This window comes from Solanum verrucosum, unplaced genomic scaffold (genome assembly GCF_900185275.1).
Source record: "Solanum verrucosum unplaced genomic scaffold, falcon-dt-bn FXZP01000235.1, whole genome shotgun sequence".
In the NCBI taxonomy this organism is placed as follows: domain Eukaryota; kingdom Viridiplantae; phylum Streptophyta; class Magnoliopsida; order Solanales; family Solanaceae; genus Solanum; species Solanum verrucosum.
In genome coordinates this window covers 4,034,940-4,054,649 of record NW_026019948.1, presented here as the reverse complement: position 1 = coordinate 4,054,649, position 19,710 = coordinate 4,034,940, and the positions used below count along the sequence as shown (strand labels likewise).

General features: G+C 34.4%; 2 protein-coding genes across 2 annotated transcripts in view; one reads left to right on the top strand and one right to left on the bottom strand.

Annotated features, from left to right (window-relative positions):
- The window catches only part of LOC125812109 (RAN GTPase-activating protein 1), a 376,170-nt gene that overhangs the window by 257,762 nt on the left and 98,698 nt on the right, over positions 1–19,710 (bottom strand). The window lies entirely within an intron of this gene.
- On the top strand, positions 1,020–14,144 carry LOC125812088 (uncharacterized). The gene is made up of 9 exons (XM_049491585.1): positions 1,020–3,480; positions 4,622–4,763; positions 4,861–4,943; positions 5,239–5,477; positions 6,048–6,134; positions 7,709–7,808; positions 10,809–11,019; positions 11,172–12,109; positions 14,003–14,144. Exons 1-8 carry the CDS (start codon positions 1,102–1,104, stop codon positions 12,023–12,025), a joined length of 4,095 nt encoding a protein of 1,364 aa, XP_049347542.1. The 5' UTR covers positions 1,020–1,101; the 3' UTR covers positions 12,026–12,109; positions 14,003–14,144.

Here is a 19,710-nt window from a genome sequence, read left to right as displayed (position 1 = left end):
TAGGAAATAAAATATGTGTTACACCTTTCATCCTGAAAAAAACAGGGATCCATACTTTTTTCCTTTAATTATCATTTTCAACATTCAATATTCATTTAAATCTCGATTAATTATGATTTACGAGAAATAAAAATCCTTCTAACATCTTTAAGTTAACTTTCATGTTTCAACAAAACTTTGCTTGCCATTTAAGTTATTGAATAATAATTCACATTGAAATGTTAATATTGTGAGTTGAAGATACAATGACTAATATGAGTTTTCAAAAAAATAATCATAAAATCCATATTAATTAATATACAGTTTTAGGTAGTTTACTTAAAATAAAAAATAAGCCAAATAAAAATCGATTTACTTAAACGATTGGTTCAATTTGAATCAATTTTCATCCAAATTGCGAGCACACTAATTTAAGATCTTAAAAAATAATTTGGAGAATAAGTGATTAACGTTGATGATAAAATAGGAAAAAGTGATGAATAAAAGTGAAAATCTATTTTAAAATTACTAATTTACTTCTTTAATGTGTTTTTGACCATTAATTCAAGTATTCAACTATACTTCAATTTTTTATTCAACATTACTATTAATCAAAATATTATCCAAAGGCTGTTCATATTAGGTGGAGCAATAAATATTTTTGACTAAATATTTATTTTAGGAAAAGAGGCAACAAATGGAGGGAAAATGAAAAAAAAATAATAATTGATTCTCCCTCCCAAATTACAATTAGTCCTCCTAGCTTCTTACCTCGAAAACGTAAAAAAGAAAAAAATGGTCTCAAAACTTTGTACTAAAATACAAGAAAACCCACCTTTCTCCTCTCAAACAGTCTCTGCCAGTTTCTACTAAAACCCACAAATTCCTTTCTCTCACTAAAACCCCAAATCGTAACGCCTTTAAATTGAAGCTCAAAATCTTCTCTGTGATGTCTCTGCTTCACCGATTTCATGGTCCTTAGGATTTCTTGGTGAGCTGAAATCTTTTTTTTGTTTTTGTTTGAATCAATTGGGTGTACTGTTTTAGGGGTTTTTGTGGTTTTGATGGGGTTTGTGTAAAAATCTAGTCTTTTTTTGGTTGATAGAGAAAAGGGGATCAAGAATGGATGAGGGGTTGATAAGTGGTAGTGTAGAGAAACATGGGTTGGATTTGAATAGGGATCCGTCTGAGCTAATGGAGACTGATTTGACTGTGATTGACTTGAATTCTAGGCAAGATCTTGATTTGAATGAGTCTGTTAAGGAGGTAAGTGAGAATGATGATGAAATTAAAGGTGTCATTGTTGATGTTGATGAGTGTGATAAGGTTGAGGTAGGTGTTGGTGAAGTTGGGGAGGAGGTTGAGGTGAAGGTTGAGGAGGAGAATGTAGTGGAAGTTGTTGTTAAGAAGCGGCGAGGGAGACCAAAGAGGGTGGTGGGTTCAGCTCAGTTGGAGCTTGAGAAGAAGGGTTTGGGTTTGATGTCAAGTGGGTTGAGTCCTTCTGAGGAAAAAATGTGTGATAAGGGAACAGCTGTTGGAAATGGCGAAGAGGGTCAAATTGAGGACAATGTAGCTGGTGAGCCACATGGCAAGGGTGATGCCACGAAGGGCAAAGGACGGAGAGGGAGGAAAAAGAAGGGGTTGGTTGCTTCTTCACCAGGAGGACAAACTGAGGAAGGACGTGATGATTTGGTAGGTTTTGAAGGTGGCAAAACAATGAAGGCGGAGGATGGCATTGATTCCAGTACCCAAGTTCAAGTTGATGAAAACAATGTTAAGGGCCAGGATACGCCTGGCAGGAGAGGCAGTGGAAGGAAAAGACTTAAAGTGGATTATACTGAATTGCACGAAGATGAATTCACTGACGATGAAGAAATTGATGTCAGTACTGATCAGTGCGAGATTAAGCCTGCAAGGAGAGGCAGAGGGAGGAAAAGAATGAAAGTGGAGGGTACTGAGTGTCTTGATGATGATGATCAAGTGAAAAGACAGAAGGTGAAGACTATGGGTCAGTTTAAAAGGGTCTTGAGGTCCCAGACACTGGCAGTTACTGATGGTGAGAAGGATGTTTTTGAAGTGAAGGATGCAGGTGTGTCCAGTCCAAAAATAGATAATAAGATTGATCCTTCTGACAAAATACTTAAGACAAGGGTAAACGATAATGCAACCCCGAAAAAGAGGGGAAGGCCAAAGTTAAAGGGCCGTCGTGGACGACCTCCGAAGATGCAAGGGAGAAATGAAATTTCCAGTCTGATAAGTAGCCAAAAGAATAAATCGAGGGGTCCCAAGAAGGGCATGAATTATGAAAAAGCAGATGGTTCTGTTAGGGGTTCAAAACATCTACAGGCGAGTCAGACAAGTGCTGTGGAAAGGGTGGTTAACATCAGAAAGGAGAAAGACACTGATCAAGCAAATGCTGAAGCTAATTATGAGGGTCCTAGAGATGGTCAAAATAGAAGGTTCAGCAGTAATCCATATCGTGTGAAGAAAAGTAAATTGAAAAGAAGCAAGCCTGAGGTGATGGAATCGGGTCTTAGGGAACAAAAGCAGGTCATTAGAAATCAGATAATTGATATGCTTGTGAAGGCAGGTTGGAATATTGAGTACAGGCCTAGGCTAAAGAGAATGTATAGTGATGCAATTTTTTATGATCCTGAAGGAAGGCAACATTGGTCAGTCACTTTGGCATACAAGAAGCTCAAACAGAAAGTTGAAGCTGGGGATGCTGACGATAAGACCAATTCTGCGTTTACTCCTATTCCGGAGGAGGTATTCAGCACATTGTTCAGAGTTAGGAAAGAAAAAGAGATCAAGGGAAAAAAGAAGAAAAATGATGCTGGAAGTAAAATGAGCAAGAAAATGACCAACAAGAAGTTCTCCAAGAAGCTATCTGCCAAAAACAACTCAGATAATAAAGGAAGTGTTGGCTCCAAAACAGGATACAACTCAAATGTGGCAGTACGGAGGAAAAAGTTGGGACCAAATACAGAAGATGGACAACGCAGAAAGCCCTGTGCTCTATTGGCTCGTAGCTCTCAGGGAGGGGTTGATTCAGATGGTGATGAGTTTATACTGTATGATGGGAAGCGCACTCTTTTAGCGTGGATGATTGATTTAGGGGTTATTCAATGTGATGCTCAGGTGCACTACATATATGGTGGAAGGAAAAAAGTGAGGCATGAAGGAAAGATCAAGGGAGATGGAATTTGTTGTGGCTGTTGTGGTGAGACACTGAAGCTTGCTGATTTTGAATCTCATGCTGGAAGTAAGCTGGGCAGGCCATTTCAGAATGTGATTCTGCAGTCAGGACAGTCTCTTCTGCAATGTCTAGTAGACTCATGGAATAAGCAGAAAGAAATTGATCCTATTGCATTTCAATCCGTGGATATTGTTGGTGATGACCCCAATGATGATACATGCAACATTTGTGGAGATGGGGGTGACTTGATATGTTGTGATAGTTGCCCCTCAACTTTCCACCAGAGCTGCTTAGATATTCAAGTAAGACTCATCTTCTTCTATCCTTTCGTTCTGTGTTTTCTTTCTTTTGTATTGTCTTAGTTTCTGTTAATCCTGAAAAGAGTACAATGCTCTTTTTCTATAATACATCTAGTTTTGGATAATATATGTTAGGAAGACTCTCTTAATTGGTTTCCTAGTAAAGATTTTGTATAGATTAGTGCCATACCTCTTCCAGGTTCGATTTAGGTTCAAAAGGAACAGAGAGTCAGCAACGGAGCAAAGTGGAAAATCCACTGTTTGGCTCTTGGATAGTGTAGAAAGGCTTACCATATAAAGAAAGATCAAAATAGAAGTGTAAGCAGTAGAAATAATTAGGTATGTTCATGGGAATATATTGCATATTCTTTTGTTTGTTCAAGAAGATAGTACTTTTGGTATTCAAAATATGGCTTGAGTTTTTGTTCAGCAGCTACAATCTGGGTTTCATATTATTTATCAAAAGGAAAAAGTATTGCCTCAGTTCCAGCCGTACTCTTAAGTCATGGATGTTGGTTGTAAGAATGAGAAAAGGAGGTTCTTGGACCACCTATTAGATGGCTGGCTAAAAGAATAGTTGGTCATTTCAAATTGTAAACCCTGGTGCTCTCCCAACTTAGAGTATGTTTGGATGAGCTTATGACTATAAGCCAAAAGCCATAAGTTGGGAATATTTTTGTTATTTTGTCTTAAAAACACACTTTTGTTTTACTCAAAACACTACAGAAATGCTTAAAAACTATTTTAGCTTAAAAGCACCTAAAATAAGTCAATCCAGATGGGCTCTTTTAGAGAATAGTAACTGTGTATTAAATCCAAACAGTACTTAGGTAGTACTTAAACCATATATACAATTGGAACTCTAGAATGTTCCTATTTGTATCTATAATCAATCTAGGACATCAATGATAGAAATAGTGTCATTAGAGTAGAACTGATTACACCAAAAACAAAGCAGTAAGATAAAATTTAGCTTAATCTTTTGCATATCATTTTCTATGCCCTCAAAGCACTTGGAATTTCTCTCCTTCCTCACTGTCCACCAGATACATGCAGGGATAAGTCTCCATCTAAATCCAAATTGGCCCTTACTCTTAAAATTGCTGAGCATAAGTATGTCTTACTGTTTTTGAATGTGTTGCAGAAGTTACCTTCTGGAGATTGGAGATGTGTTTATTGTTCATGCAAATTCTGTGGGACAGTTGTCAGAAACTCCTCAGAGAATGATGTTCAGGATGGCATGGCAGTATCTGAGTTGTTAACATGCCATTTGTGTGAGGGAAAATGTATATTTCAAATCCTTTTTTGTTAGTTATTTTTTTCTATAAATTTGTAAAATGAATTTGATGAACTAGACAAATTTATCTGCTTTGGCTTTTGCAGTCCATTTGCCTTGTGTCCCCGGTGACAGTGCTCTCGGTTTTGATACTAAAGATCTATCGTTTTGCGGAAAGGGATGCCAGAAGGTATTGCACTTGTCCAATTAAATAGATTGCAGTTTTTGCAACTTCTAGTTCACATTGTTCCCATCCTTGAAGAAGTTATTTAGTTCATTTGTCTGTCACATGCACTTAATGAAATCTGTTGAAAAAGAAGAGAGAAGTTTCCAAATCGCTCTCCAATCCTCTGATGTATTCCTGCATGTATATTAACTTTCTTCCTCAGACTAAGAGTAAACTATATTTATACAATTTGTATATACATATACGTATGAGTTTCTATGCACTATGCAGTGAAATAATCTCACATGTTCTTCAACAGATTTTTGAGGGCCTGCAGGTGCTTCTTGGTGTAAAGCATGACTTGGATGAAGGATTTTGTTGGAGACTTCTTCAACATCGTGATTTTGGCAGGGATACAAATTTGACTGACGATCTAGTAGACATTGAATGCAATTGCAAGTTAGCTGTTGCTTTCTCCATTATGAATGAGTGTTTTGTGCCCATTGTTGACCAGCGAAGTAAAATCAATGTAATTCAGAGCGTTGTTTATAGCTGCGGGTGAGCATCTCTGAAGATTGTGATAATATGTTCTCATGAATTTATATTAAAAGCGATGGCATAACCAATTTGTTGCTATTATGACTTTTTCTGTTCCTGTCTAGTCATGCTTTGTTTATAAGTAATGCCATTTGATGAATTCCATATAGAGTTTGTTTCTTCTGTTAGTTCTTGATATGAAGTGTGGAAAGTGTTTGTTGATTTTTGGATCACTGAGTCTATTGTCCAGATGGCGTTAGAACAACTAGTAATTCCCCTGCTCAAGCTAATAACTTTTAATTTTCTTTTTTCTTGTTAACTCAAATCATCAGGTCATGTTGATGGTATTGATGTGAGATTATTTTTTAGTTTTTTCCACTGAACATACTACCTTTACCTTTTCATTGAATTCTAAATTGATTCTGTTTTTTTTATACTAAAATTTTTCTGAAAAGTTGTCTTTGTTTTTAATACTACAGTTGAACACTAAATGATTCCAGTGATGGTGTACATGGTTGATAATTAAGGCACTTATCTTTCTTCTATAAGTTGATTAAGAAATTTATCCTTATTTTCCTCTTTTGATCCCAGGTCAAACTTTAGGCGGCTGAACTACAAAGGGTTCTATACTATTATTCTTGAGAAGGGTGATGAACTTATCTGTGCTGCATCCATAAGGTGAGTGCTAGTTGAAGTTTTTTAGTCTTCGTTGGAGTATTTTCTATTCATAGTGATCTTAATTCTGTATTGCATCCAAGTGCTTCATGACCAAAGCATATATATATTTTTTTTGGCACCACACCTGGAATCCCTTGTCTAGGAGTCAACTGTGGCTCTGTCTCACGTTTACTCCCATAATGACTCCAACCCCTAACCTCATGCTTGGAGGTTGAGGTCCTTTCCACTACATAAACAGTGAAGAAGCAAACTTGAATTGTGGCGGCATTTTTAGCATCAGCTGAAGAATCAAGTGAATTATTATAACTGAATCTGTTAACTTGAAACCTGCAATATTTATTACTGAAAAGCTGGGCGTTGCAGTGCTAGCTCTGAGCATCCTAGGTCCCAGAACTTGGCGGCTCAATGCCCAGAAAGGGATGCCTCAATGATGTGTGCATATTAATAGGCAGAAACTGGGAGCCTCAGCCCTTCAACATCCAAAAATAGTTGCATCAATACCAGAAAAGTTCTACTGCTTTGTTCCAGAAGAACGGTTCCAATAAAGATACTTTGTGATAATATGATCTAGGCTATCCTTGCTACGGATTACTTGGTTACTGTATTTGGTTTGTTTCTGGCTAGGTTTGTTGTGATTAATTGACATTACTTTTGCTTAGTTAGCATTCTGGAGGTACCTGAATGGACAGCTGTAATATGAGGATTCTCGTCCTTCTTGAATAGTCAATGTAGAATCAGTAAAGGTTGTGATTGATGTAGGTGAAAACTTGATAGGTTATTCAAATGGCCAACTTAATAGTTTAGAAGGCTGTGGTTGGTCCAAAGGGCGGGTCACAGACGGTTTTCTCGGTTATCAAAAAAAAAATAAAAAAAATAGCCAAACTACCTAATTTATTTTATTTGATATTTAGTTACCATCCCAGCCGAATTGAAAAGTTGGCCATAAGTATTAGTTGTATGCTGTGATATCTTTGTCCTTCGGGAAGGCAGGAGAGAACATCATAATCTTTTATACTATAAGCTACTCCTCCGTTTTAATTTGTTTGTTTGGTTTTGACTTGGCATGGAGTTTAAGAGAATAAAGAGACTTTAGAAGAGAATGGAGTAGTATCTTTTATACTATAAAATTTACCAAAATGCCCTTTAATCTTGTGGTCTTAAACATGCCACGTGGAAAGTTGAAGTTAAAGAGTTACCAAACATAGAAAGAGGTTTTACTCTTGCTGAACTATGCTTGGCAATAATCTAAATTCATATCTAAAAATACCGGGCTGAACTGGTTGACTGGCTGGCGTACTTTGTAGCCTAGAGCAAAAGCTAGGCACATGCGATATAGGTATTCCATTAAGGGATGTAACATACTACTTTTGAATATCGACGTTCATGTTCTAAATTGATGCTTGATGATGTGGCAATCTCTTAATGTACTTAATATTTTTTTGCCACTTATCTTGTGCTAAATGAATTCTGGAGAAATTTGTAGTAGTGGTATCTAGTAACATTTTAGTTTGACTCTCTCTTCTATTCAAGGATTATGATAATAACAACTGCAAATGATTCTACTCTTTACGTAGGATTCACGGGAATGAAGTTGCTGAGATGCCATTTATTGGAACCCGATATATGTATCGTCGTCAACGTATGTGCAGTCGGCTTCTCACAGCAATTGAAACGGTATGATTATGTAATAAGCTAGTTTGATGCCTCTTGACATTTTTAAAGTGGCATGCTACTTGTCATTGTAAAGAGTTGATATGCCGACCCCTGTATTTAGAACCCACCTTTATTTTCTATGATGGACGAAGTATACTAAATGTATTGACTTGAAACTTGAAAAGAAGTTGGAAACTTTACCAATTCATTATTCAAAAAACAGTATTGAAGTATGATATTTTTGAGTTTTAAACAAAGTATATACTAAAATAGATTGAGAATTTTGAAGGACTTTTGTTTAGTAAAGCCTTTTATTCAATTCTTTTTTTCCATTGGAGGTAGATATTTGATGACAGTTGTGTAGAGTCTTATGTTTTTTAAAAATGATTTCTATAAATAAAAGGTCATATATTTATTTGATCATTTGTAATCTTCTTTAAAAACCTATTCCAGGTAAGTTTTAGGAATAAATGCTACAACCAGTGTTCTAAAAGATTTTTTGGGATTTGGTCGGGGCTCGCCCCTTGATGGAGCACTTGTAAAACACCCTGAGGCACATGTATGAGTTCTGTGAGGCTTATGCCCCAAGCGCTTGACTGTGCTCCTAAAGCACGCGTAATGCTCAACGCTCATGACACACTCAATAGTTCTTAGCAAATCATGTGTCAAATTCCCCAATTAGCACCCTCCAATTCTTAAGTCACACTACTAGTAAAAGATCTAATCATCTATAGAAAATATGAAGATTTAGATAACTCAAATAATGGGCGATAATGTTGCCTATTTTATGATTGAGAATATTATGAGGGTGAACACCACTAGAAAATTTCTTCTGAATATAGGCAGTTGAACTTTATACAGTCACTTGCAATCTAAGTTGCATGGACTCTTCAGTTTCTGTGATGCACACGTGTCGACATGACATGAGTTTGGGATTCGTACCCGATTTGGTCAACTGATATTGGATACTTTGACCAAAATCAATGGAGGATTCGGAACAGATACAATGATAATTGTAATCAAAACAAAAGCTAAGGTGAAATTGAAGAGAATGGAGTACGTTGTAGATATTAATTTCTATGTCCGTCCTTTTCCTTATATCAACTTCTAGAATTCTCCTCTTGATTAATATCTTTTCCTCAGAATACCTAGTAAGTTTTCCACATAATGTCTCATAATTTAGACATATAACTCTATCTATAGATATTTAAATTAATTTTAGCTGAATCCTCAAATCATATCGGTACCCCTGATTCTTAAAATATAGATCTTGAAGGATCTGACCTCTAGATCTGCACCTTTATCGGACACCCTCACTGAGTCCAAGCAACTAAGCTTGCTATTGATTTTCATGTCTTTATTCTTTTTCTCAATAGTATCAAACTTTCTATTATTTTACTATATGAAAGCTACTTTATATTTCTTCCTGAAAGAGTAAGCTTTAAATTATACTGATAAAGATTTAATTATTTTGGTTTAGAAAGGTAAAACATACGGTCTGATAATATTATTTAAGAAATTGTGATTTTTTTGGTTGTTTGAAAGTTAAGACGATATTGTTAATTTGTATCTCATGATAAGTTTACTACAACTGCATTTTTATACTTGTATAAGCATGCTAGATTTTTTTTTATTTCTAGGAGCTTTTCTAATTCCTTGCAATTTTTGTGAATGTTTGATGTATTTTTCATATTTTCTTGTCATTGTGCCATTTCATTGATTTATAAATTGAAATATTTGAAGAACTATGAGGCTTATGCCTCGGGGCTTGCATCTCTTTTTGTATTAAGTAAAATGCATTGCCTCGCCTCACCTCACCTCACGCCCCTGCCTTTTAAAACCCTGGCTGCATCTTTAATGTTGAGGATGTCAGGTTTGATAAACAATCAGTTGTTTACACATAAGGTCCATCATTTGGCTGAGACTATTGTTACGGAAGTCTGAAAACAGGGGAGATGTATGCAAAACTTGAAAACTAAATGGGAGATATCTGTTATTTGAGCGGACCTTGGGGGAGGTTAATGTAATTAACCCTTCGGGGTCGTTTGGTGTGAGGGATAAAAATAAATAGTGATGGGATAAATTTTTTGTATCTTGTTTGGTTGCCATGTTTGGGATAACTTATCCCACCATTTATATCATAGTGATGGGATAAGTTATCCTATATACATGGTGGGATAAGTTATCCTAGGATTGCTAATCCCGGGATAACTAATCCTGGGATAACTTGTAGTTGTTCCCAACCAAACGACCCCTTCAAGTCTTGCATATATTGTAATCACACTTTTGGAGGTGGGCCAGCATCCCCTTAATGCTGATGAATACATGTTACCAGTGTCAAAAAAAGTCTTGTGTATATTATTGTTAATTGTTTACAGCTATTATTTGAGTTAGGCCTAAAATCAAGTCCAGTTTTAGCATACTGCTGTACATTCTGAAATCCAAAATTCATTAGAACATATAACTGTTTTTCTGTCTCTATTTACTGTTCAAAGGTCTTCCAATGAGTCCTTGCAGCAAAACCTTTTCCTATCGAACTGATTGATTTACAATTTGAACTTCTCAACATTAGCAGTGCTCTTAGCCAGTGTACGGGTCTGGGTTCTACTTTCTGACCTATTCTTGCAAAGTTGAGTCAATCTATAAGATCCCCCGAACATAGTGAAGGTACCACATGTCCACACCCATAGAAACCATCATTATCTCTCTTCTTCTTCCTCCCTTGTGCCTTATCTTTCCAACTGGTTTTCAAAATTCTGTTTTAGTCGCCAAGGCCAAACTATAATCTGGATTATGAATTACAGATTTGGTGTCATTAGGTAGAGGAAAAAGAGATGAAGCAGCTATATTTGTGACATCATGAGATGTAACAAGTGTTATCATGCATGGAAGCGTATGCTATTTGTATGGAAATGTGGAGTTGATTAATCTGAATGTGTATTCTAGTGCTCTGGAGCCAAAGAGTATTTCTTTGCTCTTAAGCAGCTACCTGAAGTCTTTTCTTCTTGAAAATCTTGTCAGGCTCTTTGTTCTCTTGGTGTTGAGAAACTGGTCATACCTGCTATACCAGAACTTAATGAAACATGGACGAAGGTTTTTGGTTTCAAACCCCTTGAAAAATCAAAGAGACAGGAAATGAAGTACATGAGTATGATAGTGTTCCCTGGCACAGATATGTTGGAGAAGCCTCTATTGAAGGATCAATCCAGTGAAGGCCAAGTTACTTCAACAGGTATCTGATATATATTGATGCTGTACTTGTTTAATGCTATCTGTCTTTTCAAGTTCTTTGCTTCTCATGATGCCTTCTTAAGTTGAAATAACAAATCAGCTTCAATATGTGCCCGAGGACTGGAATTACTAAAGTAATAAGCTATTTTTCAGGGTCCAATGCTGATGCTTTCTCTGAAGTCAAGCTCAACCAGGATGATAAAAGTGCTACTTTCCCTGTTGAATCAAGTCTTGATATAGCTGATGGCGTCTTGAATGATACGTCCGAATGTAGAAACAGTCTTCCTTCTCATGCTTCTGAACCTGATGCTCATCAAACTAAAAGGATAGCTAATTGCTCTTCTGCACAACCTGGTTACGGAACTATCCCCTCTGATGTAACAGACGAACAACATGGGATGAAGATGTATCAACATTGTGGAAGTGGGATGGAAGGTAATGCACTAATTTCTTCTCCCGTGGCACCTATATCAATAATTCATGAGGAGAAAGCCATTCACAGTATGGAAGATAGTAAAGAAGCTGTCAGTTGTCTGCTAAAAGGAGAAGTTGAGTGTCTGAATAATGACTCCGATTCTGTTGACAAGGTTTGCCAGGGGACATCCTCTGTAGATTGGCAAAATAGAAATGAATGTCACACACTTGAAGTTCCTGCAGGAAAGGAAACAGTTGCTTCAAGTGAAATGACTTCTGCTTTGATGTGTGATTCAACTGGTTCGGTAAAAGCTACTTCCGAAGCCTCCCATCAGATGGAAAAAGTTGTGGATTCTTTAGATCTACCTGTTTCTAATGGCTATATTTGTGATAAAACATCTACCTCAGACTCTTCTTGCTTGAATTCTCCTTTGGCAAGTCAAGAAACTTCTCATGAAGTCATGAGAGGTAACATCAATGACCATAAGGAAGTTTCTGTGGATGCTCATGTTTTGTCCCTTGATTCAAAGTCTCTCCATGATGTAGCTCAGTTGTCTGCAAAATCCATTGAGGAACTGGAGTCTTGTTCATAATTAGTAGTTTGTCTGGTTTTGAACTCTGTCGCAGTATGAGTACCTGTGATGCTCCTGTGGTGCTAATAGAAGGATGCTCGATATGTAAGTTCATTTCTATTGGCTTTAGACTTTTCCTTCCTTTAAAAGTGACATGGTTTTGTGAAGCAGTCAATGATGTTTGAATTGTTTAGTTTTCTATTCGACTTTTAATCTATAAGCTATTTAACATGATAGCTAACCATATACAAAGTTTATATAGAAAGAGCTCTTCAAAGATGTGTTATTTTCTGCAGTGATCCAATTATATACCTTATCTGTATACTTCATATAGCATATTTATTGGAATGTATGAGTTATCTCTCTTGACGACGTGCATGGCTCTTTAGTTTCTCTCCCTCCTAGTGGTTCATGTGATGACTTGGGTCATAATGTCTAAATCTCTCTTGGCTCCTTCCGTTACCCCAGCATTGAAGTAGTTACTTTGTACTTTCTACAAATAGTAGTTTTTACTAATCAACTTGAAGCAACTTCCCAAAGTCTTAGTATGAAGTGATTTGATAGAAGCTATTATATAGTCTCTGATTGAAGGCCGTGACCATATAAAACCAAAGTTAGAGATATGTATTTAGGCTATTGTTGGTATGTGCTTTTCTGAACATGGTAGATTACTCTCTTTTTGTCTTTTAAGTGTCATGGTTGTTGTTAGAATAGGAATATGTATATACAATCCTATTTAGAATAGGAATAAAAATAGTCATAGAAATAGGAATAGTAAATTGTATCTTACTTGGTAAAGGATTATATTGTAGTGTCTATAAATAGGGTTTTTTTGTAATAATGTAGACAACAATAATTCAATAATATTCTTTTCCAATATTTCTCGCATGGTATCAAAGCCTCGACGATTTTGGTAGAGGATCAAAGAGCTTCCGTTGTTGGCGGGTGGCTAATACTCATATATGCCGCCCGTCTGGCCAATGATTATGTTAACAAAAGTAGGGCCAATGATATATGCATGAACCCTATATTTAGGGGAAGACAACTTAGATAGGTCATCGTGTGCCAATTTTCGGTGACTTTCTAGGGCTGTTTGTGTTTGCCCCATATCCATTGGTATTTGTATAGCACTGTGCCATTTTTTTGGTAGCTACTTTTTCATATTTAATTTATGTAGCACTGCCATCTTTTCGGTGACTTTTTTCATATTTAATTTGTGTAGCACCGTGCATCCCTTTGGACTACGTTTTTATTTAATTTGTGTAGTATCGTGGATTTTTTCCAACTACATTATCATATTTGAATTGTATAGCATCGTGTGTCTTTTCGGTAGCTCATATTTGATTTGCGTAGTTCCATTCTTGTCTTTCTGGTGACTCCTCAAATCTGATTTGTGTAGGGTTGTGCCATCATTCCAACCCTACCCATATAATTTCTCTTTTTCAACATGGTCGTGCCATCGATCCGACCTTTCCTATATAATTTTTTTTTTCTAGTTTGGTTGTACCATCATTCCAACCCTATCCAGATAATTTTATTTTTTAAAATGTGAGCACTTTCAGCCATCAAATCTAGTACTCTGACGTATGAGCATGTTCCGACTAGTTTTTCGGTGACTTCCTTGTTTAATTTTATTTTGCAAAGTCGTGTGATCAACTTGCAGATATCTCACCAAGCCCCTCATTAGTCCTCGTATTAATTACATTTGTAACGAGCTAGGTACATATGATTTGTATTCACTAAGCTTGAGAGGGAGTGTTAAAATAGGAATAGATATATACCATCCTAATTAGAATAGAAATAGGAATAGTCATAGAAGTATGAATAGTAACCAGTATCCGATTATATTGTAGTGTCTATAAATAGGATCTTTTTGTAATAGTGTAGACAACAATAGTTCAATAATATTCTTTTTCAATATTTCTGTTTCGTATTGCCAAGTTTGTTGTTCCTACAGATTGTTTTACATTGAGCTCTGAATTTCTGTTTGTGTTGCAGGTAGGTCGTGTAGATTTTTGAAGATGTAATATGCTAATTTTGATCTTTAATTGAGCGACAACTGACAAAGCCAAGTGTATATTCCTCCATGTAATTACTGACATGAACATATTCGGTGCTATGGTTTTTGAGTAGCTTTTTTCTTTTTGGTTGAAAGTTGTAGATGGTAACCCTACATGGCAGCGGATGAATGAGTATTGATAACGGATAGTCTGACCTACACACTGGATTTGGATCTTTATAACTAGGCGTAGATGTAGGCTTTTATTGAGGTATGTATTTCATGTCATTCTAAAGTTTAACTTATTGAATGGTGAGACCATTCCTTCTGCTTCTTGCTCTGTAGTATCGTTTCCGTGGTAGTACTTTCAATTGCATTGCATATTCGCTGGTATCACTCACAACTTTTGTGGAAGTTGGTTTTGTCCCGAGTTAGTTTAAGACTGATCTTCCGCTTGGAATTTCTTACTGGAGAGATAGTGCAACAGTATCAATAATATAGTTGACAAGTTTTAGATTTGCGATTGGCCATTTAGAAAAATTTCATGTTTGAGAGGAATGCAGGAGTATTGTGATGGTTGGTTTGACTAAGTGTGGTGAGCTAGAGTATTGCTAGGGTATGAGAAACAAGGGAGAAGTGGGTAGTTTGGAGAAGGTACCAATAAAAAAATTAACTTGATGGTATTGACCAACAAGGTTGTGGTGGAATTGTAAGCACTCTTTTATCCTTAAATAGAGTTTCGGGTTCAAGCCCCTTTGGGTACAGAGTCACCTTTGTTAAGGAGCGTTTTAGACTTGCCATGTATAACTCATGTATTGTTGATACTACTATGACTTGCCATGTATAGGCCATGTATTGTTAATATTACCGTTACTTGCTAGGCTAAAGATCCTACCAAATAAAATAGGGGTAAGGCACAAGTACCCCCTAGACTATGATTGAAATCTCCTTGAACTCGTTTTTTGTAATTTTGTACACCTTTTTAGCTTACATGGCATTCAAACATTTCTCACGCGCCTTAACTGTGTGGAGTCACGGAGTGTGCCTCGTAAGCCAAAAGGTGTATAAAATTACAAAACAAATGAGTTCAGGGGTAATAAGACCTTAGTTTAGTTAAGGTGTGTCTGGAATTTCGGTCATAGTGTAGGGGATATTTGTGTCTTTTCCCAATAAAATATTAAATAATACTGAATAATCCTACCAAAGAAAGGATTTAATAATACCATGACTAATTCATGTATTATATTCTCTAATACATTCCATCAAACGGAAGGTCGACTGTAGTTACATTAAGCAACATGTATGTATTTAATGTTTGAGTTTGATCCTCATGTTATTTTTCTCTTCAACCTCTAGCCAACTCTACCAAAGGTATAATTGGTGGCAGTAAGGTTGATCGTCTAATTCTTAAGATTTCATCAGCTCAATATTTGCTGTTTTTGATGTTAATTGAAATGAAGAAGTTGCTGTGAATTATTATAGTTTTCTATTATGCTCAATTTCGAAAAGAATTTTCTCACTCACTACATTAACAACGTAAATCTATAGTCTTGTTGCAAAACAAACACCGTGAGATTGATGCTTCAATCATGTATCAAATTTTCTATATGGGTTTTGATTCAAATGGACATAATACATAAATGTGATCTTTAATTTGATCTCAATTAGTATTTATGCCATTCAATTTTGAGTATATATAAGTAGACATTTAAACTTATAAAAAGTGGAATAAGTAAACACATATGTCTCATGTGGTTCTTTATCATGCGATGTCTTATATGATGTCTTACATATATTATGCCACATAAGACATGTGTCTACTTTTATGTGTCTAAATGTGCTAGATTTTACTCCTATCTTGACATGATCACATGAGTTATACTTGAATTTGTACGGTTATCATTTTTGGAGGAAATGATAGCATATTTTTTGTATGACGAATTTATTGGTTCTTAATGTAGAAAAGGGAAAATCAGTCCAAATCTTTCTCGTCATAGTAAAATTTACAGATCAATTAATATGAGACTTTTTATTTTAAAATTAAAATAAAATATTTACGTAACGTAAACACAAGGATACGAGTTACCTGTTACAATCTGAAATCCTAAAAGGGTGAGCTTTGTTTTGTTTTTTCGTTTGGTGTTTGATAGAACGGATTTGCGCTGCATAAAAGTCCCATTTGGGGAAATACTTTTTCTATCAAGAATTCTTTTATATTTGACTTTTAATTAAGAGAAGAGCAATTTTATCCGTGCACCAGTGATTTGGTGAAACGCTGCAACTTTCAAGAAGGATTATGGCCGTGTGATGTGTCTGCTTTATTTTGGTCTATATATTATTCTAAAAAAACTTTAACCTGTTCTATTTTCCATTATTTCAAAGTTGAAAAATAGTTGTTATTCTTAACTATTTTTGTAAGTCTTATTAGATATAAATTACTGATCTAATAATGTTGTTATTATTATTATTATTATTATGCATTTTAAATTGATTAGCAATACACAAACTATAATTCTTCAAAAGTAAAAGCACTTCTAATAAATATATTTTTGATAAGAAGGCCTTCCTCTTAATGAATCCTTTGCGGACGCAATTCAAATCAATCAAATTTCAATACAAATTTTCAGAAACCGAAAAGAAGAAGAGTGAAGTTGATTGATCACATGAGATTAACACATCATGAGTGAACATCATAACTTTATATTATATCCACCATCAATTAAGTTGGCCATATAATATAATAATAATTTGTAAAATTATAAACCAATAATAACCCAACTTGTGTTCAGAAACCAAGTCATATTTCACTGGCATTGGCATCTTTGAATAAGAAAATAACTACTATTAAAATAGCACATGCATTTTACTGAGCATGACAGAATCTTGAACAATAACAGTAGATGAGTTATGTTTTACACCCAAACAGCAAAAAATCAAAGTGAAAAACAAAACAAAGATTCTGTTTCATAATTTTGTCTTGATGCTGCCCAACTAGTTCCTTCAAATATACCCGTGCAGTAGATGAAACGGTTTCTTTCTTAATTAAAAGTTTTAAGTTCGAATATTGGATATAAGAAATTTTTATTAAGGACCGCTTCCTTCTAAATAGGGTCTTACACAACGCGAATTCAGAATAATCGCGCTCCAATGTGAATATCAGACACCAAGGAGTGCTGCAAAATTAAGAAAAAAAAGGTTCATTCAAATATATATAACTTTAATCATAAATGTATTTATTTGTTTGCACTTTCTGTGAAACAAAAGCACGCCACATAAATAAAATGTCATTATGTATTTGCCATATATAAAGTGACCTCGTGAATATTTTTATCACATTTTTGGCATATAAATAATAATTTACTGATGAAAATATATAACATGGTGTCAGTGATTAAACTTATTTTATATGTATCTATCTATATATTGTACGGCTAGCTGTATAAGATTATCATATATCAATGTACCAAAGACAAACTTCAATGATTTATTATTTTATTTCTTTTTTCGAAAAAGAAGAATTCTAACAGATAAAGATTTTAAATTTCAAAAATAAATTACTAATGTGTACCCACAACTTTTGTTGTTATCCCTAGAGACTAGAAGAAGTAGTTTCGTTCGAGTCTCCTTGATTCTCAAAAAATTATTACTCCCGTATTATTTTGTGGCGTAGTTTGACTTGACATGATGTCTTAAAAATAAAGTTTTTAAATTTGTAGTTTAAAATGACTTTTAAAAAATTTATATATATAGTTATAAATTATTTTATTAAGAATTAAAAAAAAATTAAAATTAATTATTTCTAAAAATTGAAACAAACTTAACTAAAATCTTTCAATATTTAGAAGAACCTAACTAGTCCAATTTATAATCCGATTATTATGTCTTGCAGGTAAGCTTTGAGGAAATTGAGGGATCCGATGGTCTGTCATAACTTTCGCCAAGAAAACAATATATCACATGTTTTGTCTAGAACAAATTTCAAGCTAACAACCACATATTTTACTGTATCCTCCTGAAGCTATTAAAAAGTTCTTCAAGGCAAATCAAGAAAGGGTGCTATCTGGTAAGCTAATGATATAATCTAGATGTAATAAAATAGCTTGATTGTGTTGGAATGGTAAGTCCCTTTTCATTCTTAATCAAAATTTTTGGATTTGAATCTTTTTGAGTATGCAGTCGCCTTTGTCACGAAATATTTTTATCCCGATATGTAGCTTTTCGATAAGAATACAAATTTAGTTGTCCTATGTGAAACTTTCAAATGCGAGCTCATACTTAATCGCGCTTCAGTGCAAATGCTATATATCGAAATGAACTATTTTTATCTTAACTCGTATAAATTGAGACAGTAAGAGTAATACTTGCTACTCCCTCCGTCCAATTTTATGTGACACACTTTCATTTTTATATTGTTTCAAAAAGAATGTCATCCTACTATAATTACAAATATTTTAATTTTAAAATTCTCTTTTATCCTTAATGAAATAAATCTCAATCATAGAAATAATCAAGAATTGTTTTAAACCATCAGTTTCATTTTTTTATTTTAAACATCGTATCAAGTCAAAGAATGTCATATAAAATGAGACGGAAGGAATATAAAATATTGGTTAATTTTTGCATGTGTGGGGGTACGTAGTACTGCAAAATCACGATACCCAAAAATGAAAAAGTAGAAGGCTTTTGGGGAGACTGTCCTGTGCTGTGCCTGCCATAAAGAAGCTATAGGCTCCAGCCTACTAGCGGCTACTTAATTAACCTAGCCTTCTCCCATTAAAACTTTTTTTAGTTTATTTTCAAAAAAATTATATCTTTCCTTTTTAATAATATTTTAATTTTCATCTTTCACGTAGTATGTTTAAAACTGTAATATTTAATAAGAAACATGTTTATTAAATAAATATAGTACTCCTTTTGTTTTAATTTTTTTGGTAGTTTAATTTGACAGAACTTTAAAAAGATATTTTGTGGCAAAGAATTATTTCATAAAGGTAAAATGACGTTTTAAAGTTAAATTACTACTTAATACTTCCTCTATTCCATACTAAGTAATTGTTGGACATGTTTTCGTAGTTTTTAAATAAGTGAATTGTTGTTCAATAAAGTTATTGAAAATTTCTTCTGTTTTTGTCCTTCTTTTATATTTTCTATACGATAATTACAAAAGAGTTAATTACTCATATTTATAATTTTACAACTGAATTTCATATTACTACAGAAATATGTCATTTTATTTAGATTTGACCAATATGAAAAGTAAATTTATTAAATTATAATTGAAAAATCTAAAATATGCATTTAACGTAAATTGGAAAAAAAATCATTACTAATTTTAACTTTATTTATCTAAAAAAAATTTGGGAGAAAAAAGCAAATTATAATACCTTATCTAACCAACCAAACAACCCCACTTAAAATAGTGCCAAAAAATAGGGATATCCCAGAAAGTATTTTTGTAGCAAAATTGATTTCTAGATCTAGAAAAACTTGAAAAACAATTACCTAAGACAAATTACTGAAAAAGGATGATAAAAAGCTTCAATTCGTGTTATTCAAGACAACAGCTAGTATTTAGTAGCCGGGGACCAAATTAAATCTCTCAATAATGTACACCATGTTTTAATATCAACACCACGTAATTAACACGTACATAATATCAGATAACTTTATCTATTAAAAATAAAATAAATTAATGGAACTCTAATAA

Coding starts and splice junctions, on each gene's coding strand:
- LOC125812088 (XM_049491585.1), top strand. CDS start 1,102: ATGGATGAGGGGTTGATAAGTGGTAGTGTAGAGAAACATGGGTTGGAT. Junction 4,764..4,860: donor CCATTTGTGTGAGGGAAAAT/GTATATTTCAAA, acceptor TGGCTTTTGCAG/TCCATTTGCCTTGTGTCCCC. Junction 5,478..6,047: donor AGCGTTGTTTATAGCTGCGG/GTGAGCATCTCT, acceptor TTTTGATCCCAG/GTCAAACTTTAGGCGGCTGA.